This window comes from Protomyctophum parallelum (assembly GCF_964188405.1).
Source record: "Protomyctophum parallelum genome assembly, chromosome: 2".
Lineage (NCBI taxonomy): Eukaryota > Metazoa > Chordata > Actinopteri > Myctophiformes > Myctophidae > Protomyctophum > Protomyctophum parallelum.
In genome coordinates, this window is record NC_139699.1 from 52,349,480 (window position 1) to 52,364,436 (window position 14,957).

The 14,957-nt window shown below is 43.6% G+C and overlaps 1 protein-coding gene across 3 annotated transcripts in view; it reads left to right on the plus strand.

Moving 5' to 3' along the window:
- Window positions 1-14,957, plus strand: part of tln2a (talin 2a) — a 182,932-nt gene that overhangs the window by 151,887 nt on the left and 16,088 nt on the right. For all 3 annotated transcript variants that reach the window (XM_083759576.1, XM_083759577.1, XM_083759578.1), the window contains 6 exons: window positions 2,037-2,156; window positions 2,538-2,684; window positions 6,227-6,393; window positions 8,212-8,395; window positions 10,661-10,786; window positions 14,769-14,885. In XM_083759576.1, the coding sequence (XP_083615702.1) occupies window positions 2,037-2,156; window positions 2,538-2,684; window positions 6,227-6,393; window positions 8,212-8,395; window positions 10,661-10,786; window positions 14,769-14,885 (861 nt within the window). The remainder of the gene's footprint in view (window positions 1-2,036; window positions 2,157-2,537; window positions 2,685-6,226; window positions 6,394-8,211; window positions 8,396-10,660; window positions 10,787-14,768; window positions 14,886-14,957) is intronic.

Below are 14,957 nucleotides of genomic sequence, written 5' to 3' on the forward strand. Positions count from 1 at the left end.
GAGAAATTACAGAGTGATCGTGTTGCAGCTTTCCGTGCTAGGACGCGTAGACATACATACATACATACATACATACATACATACATACATACATACATACATCAGAGCATGTGAGCGGAGCGGCCGATAATTCCGCTCTTCGCTCTCGACGGCTTTTGTTACGCTCGCTCCGCGCTCACGTTCATCTCCCCCCGCGCCGCTCCCCGCTCGCTCAGCGCTCACCTTCATTTACGCATCGAGCGCTCCCCGCTCCGTGCTCGCTCCGAGGCTCCACTCAGATGCCCGCTCCGCTCAGCAGAAAGAAATGACGGGGGGGAAAAATAAAATGCTGTTTTCCTGAAATTGGCTAATTAAACCTGAAGGCCTTCGTTTCAGACCTTGCTTTTTTGGAGCTTGATTTCGTTATTTAAAATATCATAGAATAATTCAAACAGACCCAGTTCAAATGTATCAACCGAAGTATGGCATTTGTTTTAATGTACCACTGCGAGCACCATGCCGCAAGTTTGTAGGCTACCCATCGTCATGTGTCCAAATCCAAAAGAACAGATACGGTATGTAAACTGTCGACACGCAATGTCTGTCTATTCTCATGGACAGTCCGTGAAGCAGATTACGGGTATGGGCTTGAGAGCAGGCTCGGCGCCAGGATGAAAAACTGAGGGGGCAATTGAGATTTTGAGGGGGCACAAAAGGCAAAGAGGTTGATTTAAGGGCGCAAATATCCCCTTTGCCCCCCCGTGGTGCCGAGCCTGCTTGAGAGGCAATGATTGATGTAAACTGCTAGCCAAGCTTGCACAGCGTCGTGCCGTGTGCACTGAGCGGCTCGGAGCGGCTCGGAGCGGAGGACAGTTCTCGCTCGGAGCGGCTCGGAGCGGCTCGGAGCGGAGGACAGTTCTCGCTCCGAGCGGCTCGGAGCGGAGGACAGTTCTCGCTCCGGAAGTCAATCTGACCCATTTAAAAACCCGCTCCACGCTCACGTCAAAATCCCCTCGCTCCGCTCCGCGCTCGCTCCGCGCTCCGCTCCGCTCACATGCTCTGACATACATACATACATACATTGGCAGGTGGCCGGCCCGGTTCTGGCGAGCCTTCCCGCTTTATCGTGTTGCAACTTTCCGTGCTCATCCGTGCTGGAGCCTGGGACGCGTAGACATACATACATACATACATACATAGGGACACACATACAGTAGGCACCGCTCAAAAATGACTGACATCTAGTCCGGCAGCCAACTGGCTTCTTTTGTTTAAAGTGGGAAATTTGGTTATATAGTTATTTTTATTGGCCTAAAATGTTGTCTATATAGTATATACAGTACCGGTACATACATTCATGAATCCACTTGCTGACCGGCTGTCGGTATTGAGACATTTCTTTATAGGGGGATATATGTGACCATACCATTTATAAATGTCATTATGCTTTATGTAGCATGTGATTCTGAATCCATTCCAAGCATTAGTTTTGCACAAAAAACACTGTTAATGGTATGTTCACATATAAACCCCTATAAAACAAATTGCTCAATACCGACAGCGGTCAGCAAGTGAATTCATGAATGTATATAGACAATATTTTAGGCCAATAAAAAAACTATATAACAAATTTCCCACTCCACACCCCCGGCTGCCGGACTAATCTGAGAATATGTCAACATCATGTAGTTTCCTAATATTTGGCTTTCAAAATCACGCAAAGAACCTGACTAAATGGACTAGAGCAGTTTTTGAGACTTACTACCATTTTGGCTGCTGCAGGTTTTAGCAACAGACCCTTTGATGAATCCCTTTTTATTAGCATACCGTTGCTGTCAGGCAAAAACCTCTTAACTTTTTTTTCTTTTTCTATCACAGATTTTGTGTTTTTTTTTTCATAAATTAATGTCCAGGCCTAGTGTAGCAGTGTAGAAGTGTGAAATGTTGTTCTTTTACTGAAAAGTAAGTTTTGGACATGAGGTTTCCACCTGACAGAGACGATATTGTTGCTGTAATTTTGAGTTTCTGTACTGACGGGTGGCTCATCTTCCTGTCAGATGACCAAGTCCGTTACGTGTCCTGATGAGTTGGGGAGCCTGGCCTCCCAGGTGACTGCTGATTACAGCCAGCTGGCTTACCAGGGAAGACTGGCCGCTTACACTGCTGAGCCAGAGGAGGTGAGACACACACACACACACACACACACAGACAGGTGTGTAGAGCTCAGGATCACATTAGATAATTGACACAGGGGTGAAAAATGGGTTACAAAATCGCGGAATAAAATGCTCTTTTATAAGAAGAGGTGTCACGTTTTAAAACAAAATTCCAATACCATTCCAGCAGCAGCATATCTGCAAGTGGGACTTCGACAATGCATATCAATTATTATAGAGTCGTTTATGCATGCACGTATTAAAGTGCACTTATCTAACCCTTTGTAGCCAGGCAAGGCAGCTCACAAATTCACAAAGTCTTATAGTCTTATAGTAGCACTCGCATATACAGGTACCAGGAGGATGGGCGTGTCTGTAATGTTTTGACTGTCCTGCATGCAGATTGGGGTCCAGATAAAGAGCCGGGTGCAGGACCTGGGCCATGGATGTATCTACCTGGTGCAGAAGGCAGGATCGCTGCAGGTCACCCCATCAGACGGCTTCACCAAGAGAGAGCTCATTGAGTGTGCCCGCGCTGTCACTGAGAAGGTACTGTTAACACACTAAGGTGGTCTTTACACGAGAATGGTGTTCATACTGTAGAAAACGGCAAAATAAAGTATCGTTTGCTGTGGTCCCTTTAGACGAGAACGGTGTTTTCAGGAGGTGAAAACGCAACAAAGTGAAACCACCTCCCAGAGTGGAAATCTTTGAGAACGCCGTTTTATCCCTTCTCCGTGTAAACAGGAAAAACGGTGGATCCGCAAAACGTATGACATCATGGCTCACGTTGGCTCACAGCGCATATATGTTTATTACATTAATGCAGAGCCATATATGATATAATGGAGTTCCTGAACAAGTCTCCCTCCTCTCCTACAAAGCGCTGCTCATCAGCGATGGTGAATGTAAAACCATGAAGTAAATAAAAAGCCTTGTGATAGGCGGCAGCGTTTATGTAGCCTAATGTATTGTAAAATATATAACCATCCCGTGACGCGCTCTGCCTGCATGCTCTGGGTTGCGTGAAGGGGTTCTTCTTATTGTATGTGGGTGACTGGTCTATTTGGCAGCCCGTTACCGCCACCTAGCGACATTATAGCATTTTCGTAAAGTGTGCGTTCTCGTGTAAAGGGTCAATAAAAAATGAGAACGTAACGGGACTTTGACATTTCATCTGGAGATGGTCGCCGTCTAAAAGAGTCATTAGACCTGAGGTGCATTCTACAAATGAGATTTTTACAAACTTCCCTGTACTCAATAATCACAGATACTACTGTAACTGTGTATGTGTGTGTGTATATATATATATACTGTATATATATATATATATATATATATACTTTTTTTTTTGCTTTACTTTCCTCTTTACATAAATGATGTATTGGGGAGGTAGTCTTATATTGTTGTTTTGCTCTCAGCCTTTACTAGTGTCTTCATAAAGGAGTTGTATAAAGTTCAAGTAATAAATCACAAAATGTCAAATTCCTGCTAGTCATTCCAAACTGTTCTCTTATGCACAGGAAACTGCAGACTCACTCAATTGTCTGGCATAATCTTAATACTCACCCCTTCAGACTCAACCTCAGCCCATCTCCCTTTACCTATAGATGTTATGACCTTGGTCATCTGTTCTCATGTCTTTGTTACTTAGGCTTGTTTTTCTTGACCACAATGTAATTTAGATAGCTTGTTATGTAGACAGATGTTACTGTATGTAATGTTCACCTGGTATCCTTTAGTTTGAGTAGTAGTAGTAGTAGTAGAAGACATGCATTAAGCCTATTTTATACTTTATACGATTTTTAAAACCCAGCATCCATATTTGTGGGGAAACCTGTCATAGAAAATAGCAGATCGACAAGCTCAGCTATTTTCAGCAAAAGCTTTCCCGACAATAATAGAAAACTGACAACACACTAGTATAAAGCCCTGAGGGACTCCACTCAACCATATAGGGTTTAAGCGGTTAAGTGAAAAAAGCCCTTCTTCCACCACAGTTTTAGTCAATCCAATCATGATCGAGTGAAAGTACATCATTTATGAGCAACGATGTGGAGACTGAATTAAGCCTCCTCCCCTCATTAATAACTCATGCAGGAGCTGTTAAAGTTCACCCAAGTGGCTCCGCTGTCCGACAGGCGCATCAATAACCTCACATAAGGCTTAGGACTCCATCTCTCTCTCCACGAACAAAGATGTTTAGCTCAGGATGAAAGCCTGAGCTGAGCTGTGTAATGCCCGGGATTCGAGCCCGCTTTTCCGGCATGCGAAGGGACACTCTAGCCTAACATCTTAACCCATTAAGACCTGTGGCCTGATTCTACAAATGCCTTGTAAAACAGTCGTTCTCAAACTTCTTCGTGCCAAGGACCGCCAAAATGATATGTATTTGGCCGCATCTTCTCTGAAGAGAAGATTTGTGTTCAAAAACAATTGCAAAAATCGCTATTTTTGAGAACCTCTGTTCTAAATCCTATTTGAGTTTGAATCCAAGAGAGCCTGTTTATCCTGGGGAGATATTATCTGGCAATACTAGTCGACTCGTCAACCAGTTATCCTACCTGACACCGGGATCTAAATGTCTCAATGGAAGAGTAGAGAGTGCACCTCCAACCACAGTTGTTGGGGTTAATTTGTACAGTTCTATTGTATTATTGCGACTGTAGGTCTCTAGGTTCACTATGAAAACCTGTAAAACCTGTCAGTCAGTCCATCCGTCTGTCCGTCCGTCCGTCACACCACATGACACGCTCCATATTTGTCCAACTCCATTTATGAAGATCACGACACTGACCTCATCAAACCCCGGATAGCCATACATGGAGAAGACTGGATCATCACCTAGATCTGTATATATGGAGCAGGCCAGCAACTCTACATCTGACCTCAAACCTCAAACCCTTCAATCTCTATATAGACAAAAGGTATCCTTCCTCCAAGTAGTACTGCTTGTCAAAATGTGAATTGCAGACTTGAAAAGAAAAGAATCCAAGGCACTCCGTCTTTGGTGAAAAATTAAATAGTTTATTTGATGATGAGCAAGGCAAATAAATAACAGGACCTACGCGCAGGACCTACTGTACTGTCACACCCAAAATCATCATAGTTAAAAAAATAAAATAAAAAACGCTACGACACACAAAGCTCCGTATAGGAGTGGTTGCACCACTCAAAAATAATTTCCGGATTGCAGCTTTGTGATATGTATGTTAATGTGTTGATATTGGCATGGGGATAGAAACAAGGGCCTATTCTGTATTCATCACGTTTCTTATATGCTTGATTTGCAGGGCCCTCACTGACTTATTTTTTTCTAATTTGCGATAGGGCCCCTCTCGCCTCTTCAGTTAATCTACTCCCTCTTCCAGTCATAGATCTGAGAGGGAATGCAATTGACTTGAAACTAATTGACAAATCATCAGTCCACTGACTGGGGTGATGATGCAGCTAGAAGCGGTGCTGATATTATTCTGTCACAGCAAGATTTGCTGTCGGGTAGAAACTAGAAACCATATTTCAACTCGTAAATGTCGTGAAAATAGCCGATCTGCGAGCTCACAACGTGTCAAGTTGCCAGATTGGCTTTTTTTTAATTATTTTGATACATTTAGAAAGTGAAAGTGGATTTTAATTTAACCAATGAAAAGTATGACTATGACTTATGACTACATTTTGGAAATACATGGTTTCCACCCGACAGCGAAGAATTGATCAACTCCTCTAGCTACGCTTCTTTGGTTTCTTGAGAGATATGAGAGATATATCCATCAAACTCAATGGGCATGTGGTCGTAAACAAGGAGTGGAATCATTCCTCCAAATCCTAAATGATAACTTTTTCCACTGCTTTTGACTTGGAGAGATGCATGTCCTATATCAAATCAGTTTAACCATGCAATTAAGAACAACCGTGTCGCGCTGAAAAAAATTGCAGATTTAGAAGCTCACAATGCGTTAAGAATATAGGCCAAGGCTATTTTTTAGTTTTCACTCAAATATATATAGCTGTGCTGTCCAAACAAATAAATGTGTTTGGTGTTGCTAATAACGTGTGTGTGTGTGTGTGTGTGTGTGTGTGTGCGTGTGCAGGTATCTCTGGTGTTGTCGGCCCTCCAGGCAGGTAATAAGGGCACCCAGGCGTGCATCACGGCTGCCAGTGCTGTCTCTGGCATCATCGCTGACCTGGACACAACCATCATGTTCGCCTCCGCCGGCACGCTCAATGCGGAGAACGACGAGTCCTTCGCAGACCACAGGTGAGACTGGAACTCAGTATTACTACAGTAGTTCCCAACCTGAGATCTGTGAGTCTCTTTTTAGAGGTACCTTAGTCCGACTCCAAATGTGAAAACATGTTGCATAAAATCATATGTTAGCGTGCGTGCGTGTGTGACGGACGTACATGTACTCGTGTGTGTGGTCTCAGTTTTGTCTGAATTATTGTAGGCTTACACTTATATGTAGCAGATCTACAAGCTCACAAGGCCGGACTGTTAGCAATTGATGTGTAAATGGCCCAGTCCCCCTCTCTCTCCCCTCTCTCTCTCGAAAGCAATTGAATGGACTGCTGGGTGTTGAAGGGTAGGCTACTTTTTGTTTTTGCGGGTCGCGGGGCGGGCAGGTCGTTGATTCATATATTTTTTTGCAGGGTGCGGGCTGGCTCCTGCCGCGGGGCGGGACGGGTGGGTTATGAAAGAAAGCTGGCACGCGCATCACTACTATGTTTAACAGATCATCACATCAACTCCAAGCCGACTGATGCCGGCTTGGATGCATTGCTGTGCATGCGTGTGTGTGCGTGTGCGTGTGTGTGTACACGTGTGTGTGTGTGTGTGTGTGTGTGTGTGTGTGTGTGTGTGTGTGCGCGTGCGTGCGTGCGTGCGTGCGAGAGAGAGATGGAGTGATATATGTTGACAGAGACAAATACAGAAGTTAAGCCCACCCGAGGCTGACAGGGAGACATATTGGCTGTAGAGTAAGGTGTGTGTGAAACAGGGTGACGTATTTGCTGTAGAACACGAACAGGGAGGCGGAAACCAGAGATCACAAATCGCCCTCGTCATCCTCAGGGTGATGAAGGCAGACGGAGGCAGTCACACACCAAAAACTCTGGGGGAGGGTTCCTTCAACCATGACTTATCCACTTCTGGGAGGAGTTGCACAATGTCGTGGAAATTTAGAGATAACCATTTAATAATACTCCAAAGTTACAGTTTGGTGCTGTGCTTGTGTTGTTTTATGACGTCACTGTCCCATGTGGTGAATGCCTTGTGGCGGTATGTTGGGGGTTGTCTGTGTGGGAGAAGAGCTATATAAGGCTGTCGGTTGTTGTCACTCGGGGAGCCAGACTGGGTTTCCATACATGAGGACAGGTTCATGTAAGTCTTGTCTCCTTGCTCGAGTAAAATCTCTATACTCTATAACTCCGAATTCTTGTGTTGCCTCATTATTCATTGTTGTGATTTGGTTTTGAGCATATGTCCACAGATTCCATTACAACAATCTGGAGGAATATTCTGTTCTTCACCATTTTTGTCCTGCCAGTGAGTCAAACTGCAGGCTGCGACTATAGTATGAATAATAACCCAGATACGGTATATGCTCCTGCCACAGGTCCCATGTGAGGGTTGTAGTGACCTGAAATGGTATTATGGTAGATTAGATTCAGCTATTTAACCACTTTAAACATGGCGTTAATTGTGGAATCATTTGATCAGACAGAATCTGCAGCAGATGTCTGGAGACTACAACAGGTGGGGAGTTTATTTGATTATTCCTTTAAGATTTTTTGGAGGGCTTTTACAGTATGTCTTTATTGATAGGACAGAAGGTTTACAGGAAATGGGAAGAGAGAGATGGGAGGTGACACGCAGCAAAGCTCATCGGGATCGGGATTCAAACCCGCGACGCCTGTCAGGCTGCACCAGCAGCCTAGTTGCCCGGACCTCTACCCTAGCCATCCGGGTTCCTTTTGTCATCCCAAATTAAAGTCCATGCACACATTTGGCATGGTTATTAATCCGTGCTTGGTGTACCAGAGTTAACATGGTGTCTCATCCCTGTCCATTGCTCAGGGAGAACATCTTGAAGACGGCCAAGGCCCTGGTGGAGGACACCAAGATGCTGGTGTCGGGTGCAGCCTCCGGCCAGGACAGGCTGGCGCAGGCTGCCCAGTCCTCCGCTAAGACCATCACCCAGCTTACTGATGTGGTCAAGCTGGGTGCTGCCAGCATCGGCGCCGACGACCCGGAGACACAGGTCAGACCACCAACCCACCAATGTCCATCATCACCAAACATCACTTTTAACCACTTTACAACAGTGCTGTCCTTACTTTGGCCGTGTCCAGAAGCAGATCTATAAGTTGTAGATTGTCTTTTTTCACCAAGTGAAATCGTTGTACAACAATGTATGAAATAAGGCTCAACCATTAAACCCTATATACTTTGTTGACCAGGGTCCCCCTGGAGTGTATAGTAGGTCCCCTCCTTTGTTCTTTCTAGTCTACACCAAAATTTGGTGTACTGAAGACATTTAGGCCCTCATTTATCAACCGTGCGTACGCCAAAATATGGGCGCACGCCGGAATTACCGACATTTTCGGCATTTAACATTTCCGGCAAAGCTTGAAATTGAACTTGACAACGTTCAAAACCCACGTCTGGTCGGGAGCTGGCGTACGCTTTGTCCTTGGCTGTTTTTCTGTCGTAGAACAGCGGAGCAGCATTGTTTGACCAGCTGAGAGGCTGTCACAGGCATCTAAACATATGTTTTCACTCCTAAAATGTATAAAACTAATAATACATGTGAAAAAAAAATATTTTGTAAAGGCATGTTATATGAAATTGGTAGGATATTTCCAAGTTGGCAAGCAATTAAAATCGTGCAATCGAGCGCATACCGGTAGCTCCCCCCCCCCCCTCCCCTCCTACAATAGTTAACTTGGATCGAGAGGCATTTGCCTATAGCTCTTATTTTCGCAGATAAGTAAGCCTGGGACCGAGGCTATGCAGCAGCCATGGTTCATGACTCTCGTATTGCCATGATAATCATCATGGCAGTCATGTTTCAGGGCTACAGCTATAGTCAAGTCTATACCAACCAATGGGTATGGCTACTGCAATCTACAGCCATGTCTTTCTCGCGTTACGTCTCGTCCTTTTAATTAAGGATAAACCCGACGCTTACGTCGCTCGAATGCCAAATGTGCCGTGCCGGCGTGCCAGCCAGCGCAAGTGCAGGGGAGTCGAGGGGACCGCGTCGGTATAGGCTAACCCAGCCAGCCCACCAGTGCCATGTACATGAAGCTGGTTTAGCCAGCACATTCATATAATTGACAGTTGACAGCCACTGCAGCGACTCGCGAGGCAATCTAAATAGATTATCATAAACGTGCATTGTCACGGTGTAGAGACAGACAGGACAGGAGGGAGGAGATGTGTGTGCGTGCCTATTTAATTGTTATTTAATTCATATGGTTCACATGGGTTCAGGTTTTCGTTCACTAATATATTTTGTTGTATATTAAATGAATGAAGACTTTAAAGGTATATTCAGTGATTTCACTTAATTCAAATATCACTTATTTTTTTGTTTTGTTGTGATAATCCTCTCTACTATAGAGTGTGCTGACCATATAAGGAGTTCCTCCCTGTCCCCAGTTAACCCCTGGGGGTCAAAAAACCTTAGGTTTCGTTTTTGACTCTCTATCCTGATTGGACGAAAGTTTGGGTCCCAAGGCAAAAACGAAACCTAAGGTTTTTTGAGTGAAATCACTGAATATACCTTTAATAATTTAGCCTACAACTGACAACACACAGCAGGCGCGTAGCGTGCATGCATGGATCAAATGATTGAATGGGCAAATTAGCATGGGGGGGGGGGGGGGGAGAGCGCATCCCCGGCCGTTAGGTGTGAAGTGTGGACAGTTTGGGGGACCATTTAAAACAAAGGCGGCTTGCATGCTGTGGTTTACTAACCAGAAAGGCAAGCGAGGTGAGAGGAGAAACAGACAGGGTAGGCCTTTATTTATTATTCATGCAGGAGTTCGTTCTTTATATATTTAAGATACAATAACACACCAGATGGGCTTGCAAGTTGCGCCTGTGTGTGTGTAACTATAGGTTACCATGCGTTGTTTGGTCGTATTACAGTGTTGCATGTCGCAAAAACGAGGGCGAGGCTTGATTTCATAGGGCGTGCCAGAATAGATTTCAGCCGTCACATTTATTAACGTCGGAACGAAGTTTGCGATCACTTTATAAATGTCGTGGCGACGTGGGTGTACTACGAAACCTGCACTCGAATCTGTGGCAGATTTTACACTCGATTGATAAATGAGGGCCAAAAAAGCTGATATAAAAGCTTGCAATGCTTCGCAAAACACATTTCGAGCTTGTACTGTGGAGGTTTTGTGTTGTAGTGGGTACTGTTAATGTTATCATTATCAGGCTACGGTTGTACCCTTTGTGAGTTTGTTCAATGTTGACGATGGAAGTGCCCCGTCTCTCTCTGTCCTGTCAGGTTGTTCTCATCAACTCTGTGAAAGACGTGGCCAAAGCTCTGGCAGAGCTCATCAGTGCCACCAAGTGTGCAGCGGGCAAGGCTGCAGACGACCCGTCCATGTACCAGCTGAAGAGCGCTGCCAAGGTACCACGCTAGCACTGTACTGGTGATACTCATTATGACCCAGTGGTTCTCAAAGTGGGGTCCAGGGGGTCCCCAACTTTTTTTTTAATATAGCATAAAATCACTTTAACTGTTTCACCCTATATACTTTCGCTATATTTTTTTTTTGAAAATGGCTAATCTACAAGAGCTTGTATTACTATTTTCTAAAATCTTGAAAGAAATGTGAAACAAACAAACAAAAAATTCAAACACAAATATTGTATGGGGGTCCCTGACACCAAACCTTTTCAGATGGTGGTCCACAGCCAAATTGATATCAAGTTGGGGGTACTTGACATGCAAATGTTTGAGAACCACTGCTCACTGGCCAAATGTCTGTAACAGAAGCTGCGCTGCACTGCCCCCTAGTCATTATGTTTTTGTTTGTTTTTGTTTTGACGCAAAATAGAAAGATGAACTTGTTCATCTTACTTTTACAGAGAATGCAGCTGTTCCCTATTATTGTATCCCCCCCCCCCCCCCCCCACCCCCTGCTTTTATACTAAATGGCATTTTTATGTTGAAATATTTCAATTTCAGAAAAAACAAGCTTAATTTTTAAACATTTTGTGTTCTGTTGTACTACAAACTGTAATTAGGGATGGGTATCGCTAGGATTTGATCAATTCTGATTTTGATAATCGATTCTGGTTCTGGTTCTTTCAGTCCAAAATGGGAAAAAATAATATTGTCCTTCTTGTAAAGTGTTACAGTAACTGTAACTGTAAGTAAATAGTATTTACTATTACTAGTACAAACGAAAAGGAGTACCTGAGAATGATATAGAGCCAATGCTGAAACGTTTAAATCAACTAAACTATTGTTAACACTATTGACACGTATTTAGGTCATTTTTAATTATATAAAACGGGATCGCTGAAATAATTTTTTTGACAGCAGCGTTGCTAGGCAACGCCTTGCTCGTCCTTCCCGGAGCTGTTTTGATGCACACGCAGCCAATCACTTCCTGGTTTACGGGTCGACAAATCTTGCTATATTCTCTCTATAAATCTACGTCGCTGTCCGTGGTTTTGATCAGAACGGCGATGTTCTGTCCTTATTTCTGACTTCATCATGCATCTCATTTAGAATATTAAGGCTTCTAAAGAGAGACTTATTAGCGCTAGATAGTTTTGGGGAGAAATGGAAGGCAAGGCTTTTCAGAGTATAATCTGCTTGGCAGTCTAGCGCCTTTATTCAGGATGATTCCCCGGCAAAAATGGTGTTTTAACCCATTCTGACCTGAGATCAGATTCATACGAGGTTTCCACTGGACACACACTGGTCTGATTAACCCATTCTGACCTGAGATCAGATTCTAGAAATGTCAGTCGCTCTTCGATTTTTCAAAAATAGCAGACCTACAAGCTCGTATCGCGCCACTCGGTGGCGCGATATGAGCTTGTAGATCTGCTATTTTTAAATAGCTAAAGCATAAGATGATGCCGACACCAAAATGGGTGCCCGGTCAGAATGGGTTAAATTAATAATTATCAACTTTAAGAAATTGAATGAATAGTAACCTCATATGTTTATTCCCTGACAGCACAATGTTTAGCAGTAGCAGTTAAAGTTTGCTTTATTTATTTTTATGATAATATAATAAAGTTGGGTTTTTTTCTGTTTCTGTGAAATTACTTTGAGTACCTAGAAAAGTGCTATATAAATTGTATATTATCTATAGGAAACCTACGGGACGCTTAACTGATTTAGGATTTTACGGATTCTGATTCCTTCATTTGTATGGGTATCCATCTAGTACCTATTTGGATTTGGTTCCTACTTGGAGCGGAATGTCGATACCCAACCCTAACTGTAATATCCCATAACCCAGTTGGTTCCAGGATCCTTGGCAGAAGAACCTGGAATGGTTACCCCCCATAGCTCTGATCTTAATCATGTCCTGGTGAGCATTTATTAAGAAAGAAAGGCATGGTGTGTGTAAATAATTGAGATCCCATAATAAACCCCCTCCCATTGACAAAACCATTAATCAGTAGCACCACCCCTCCCTGCCTTCACAAAACCAGTATGCACCAGTAAAAACCTAAAGATGGGACCCACCAAAGTCGATAAGAGTTTGAAACAACTTGAAACAAGGACGTTTCCGAAGTCAAAATGAGTCATTGCGGTCATGGGGGTCTCAGGTGAGACCTACAACCGCCCTCCCTTCGTAATAGACACTTCCTGTTGAGAAGGTAGACCCCTATGTTCCAGGTTGTTTGAAAGGACACCCTAAAAATACTGCATGTCAACTCATTACAGTTCCAGGTTAACTGACTCACTCATCAAGGTATCATTTACATGTAATACATCTCCCTTTTTATGAGTTTCAAAGCCCTACTATTGTAAGTCCTTTCTAGAATTTCACTCTCTATTCTTAACAGTACTGTTTTTCAACCATATATCCAAGTCCAGTACATAAAGAATAGTATTGTCATTTTGAGTCAGAACATTACTCTTTCAATTCCAGTGTTTCTTTACTACCAGATGACAATATCGACACATTCAATATCTCAAAAGCTGGCTGTTGATAGATTGAAAGTGTACCTCCTAATGAAATCATTGTCTGGGATTTCAAGCTCATGGAAACGATCTTTCACTTTTGGAGTTAAGGTTGAGAAAAGGTAAAGTGTTCATTTGGCAATTGGCACATGTCAGCATAATCATTGAACAATATTTGTTTTATTTCAGTGTCCTTGGATTAATCTTGATTTGGACATAATGTTCTAAAATGTGTTGATCTAACTCTGTAGGGTGGATGCAGGGTACGAGATTCAAAAGGCGATGTACACTCATGATTTCACTTTGCTTCCTTTGCCACTTTTAGCCATAGATCATTACACATAGGTCTGGGTAAATGAAAGATGTAGGTAGTTTGCTACCACCCATACTGAAAGTGTTTTTAATATGCCTGTTGGCAGCATAAATTCATTCATTACACATCTATAATGAAGTCAGATTCAACATGGGTGACAGGCTGCCATAAAATATATTCTCTCTAACAACAATGCAAAAAGAAAAACAATCTTCAGGTTTTGGGTCACTGATATGGAAAAATGTGGAATCATATTTTAGTCATTTTCGTGCTGCTTCCAAGAGTGTTCCTAGTCTCCGTATTGTTCAGTTCTTGTCCACAGTGTGGCAATAAATACACACAATTACAATCAGACGATCATAGTCAAATTGTTGTGCATTTATAGTAATTGGTGAATGTGATCATCTGATTGTGATTAGGGCTTTTCACATAGGAAGCGACAACTAAAGACTAAAGAGAGCACATAGGGGGTCGTGGGCAATCTGATGGGCAGATTGGACGCACTCCAGTGAAACTGTGGTGTTCGTGCTCATTCTACGCACTTGCCTGCCTGCAACAAGAGCTGGATAGTGGTCAAGTGTTTTTTTTCTGTGTGATGCTCAGGACAATGATTTGACACAGCTGAAGCAGTCGTAGATCGACTGCTGTTTACTCAATGAGCACTTGTCCGTAACGTGTTTTATTCAAATTAGAAGCGCAGTACGACCCTGCTGATCCAAGCTAGAACGCAGGCATTGTGTTGCTCCCTCCCTATTGTGTGATTCATTCATCCCATGCTGTAGGCAATAACTGAAGGATGCAGACACTGGAGCCACGCTGGACTGGTTGATAGGGGCAGCCATAGCTGAATGGAGTGAATGGGTAGAGAGGCCATCCGGGAATCGGAAGGTCCCCTGTTCGCCCTCCGGTCCCTGACACTTAACCCCTTAACTGCTCCCTGGGTGTTGTATTAATGGCACCCGCTGTTCCTTAACTATTTGGATGAGTTAAATGCAGAGGACAAATTTCACTTACAGTTTGTACAATTGTACTGTGACAATAAATACCCCAAAGGAGTAGGGACAAAAATCATAGGCATCTTAATGCATGATATCAAACTGGTTTCCTGTCCATTCTGTGTCCCGCCTCCTGTGTCGTGTCCAGGTGATGGTGACCAACGTGACGTCCTTACTGAAGACCGTCAAAGCTGTGGAGGACGAGGCGACCAGAGGAACCAGAGCTCTGGAAGCCACCATAGAGTGCATCAAACAGGAACTGACGGTATGGAGGGAGGGAGGGAGGTAGGGAGGGAGGGAGCGGTGGATGGATGGATGGATTGGTGGGTTGATGGAT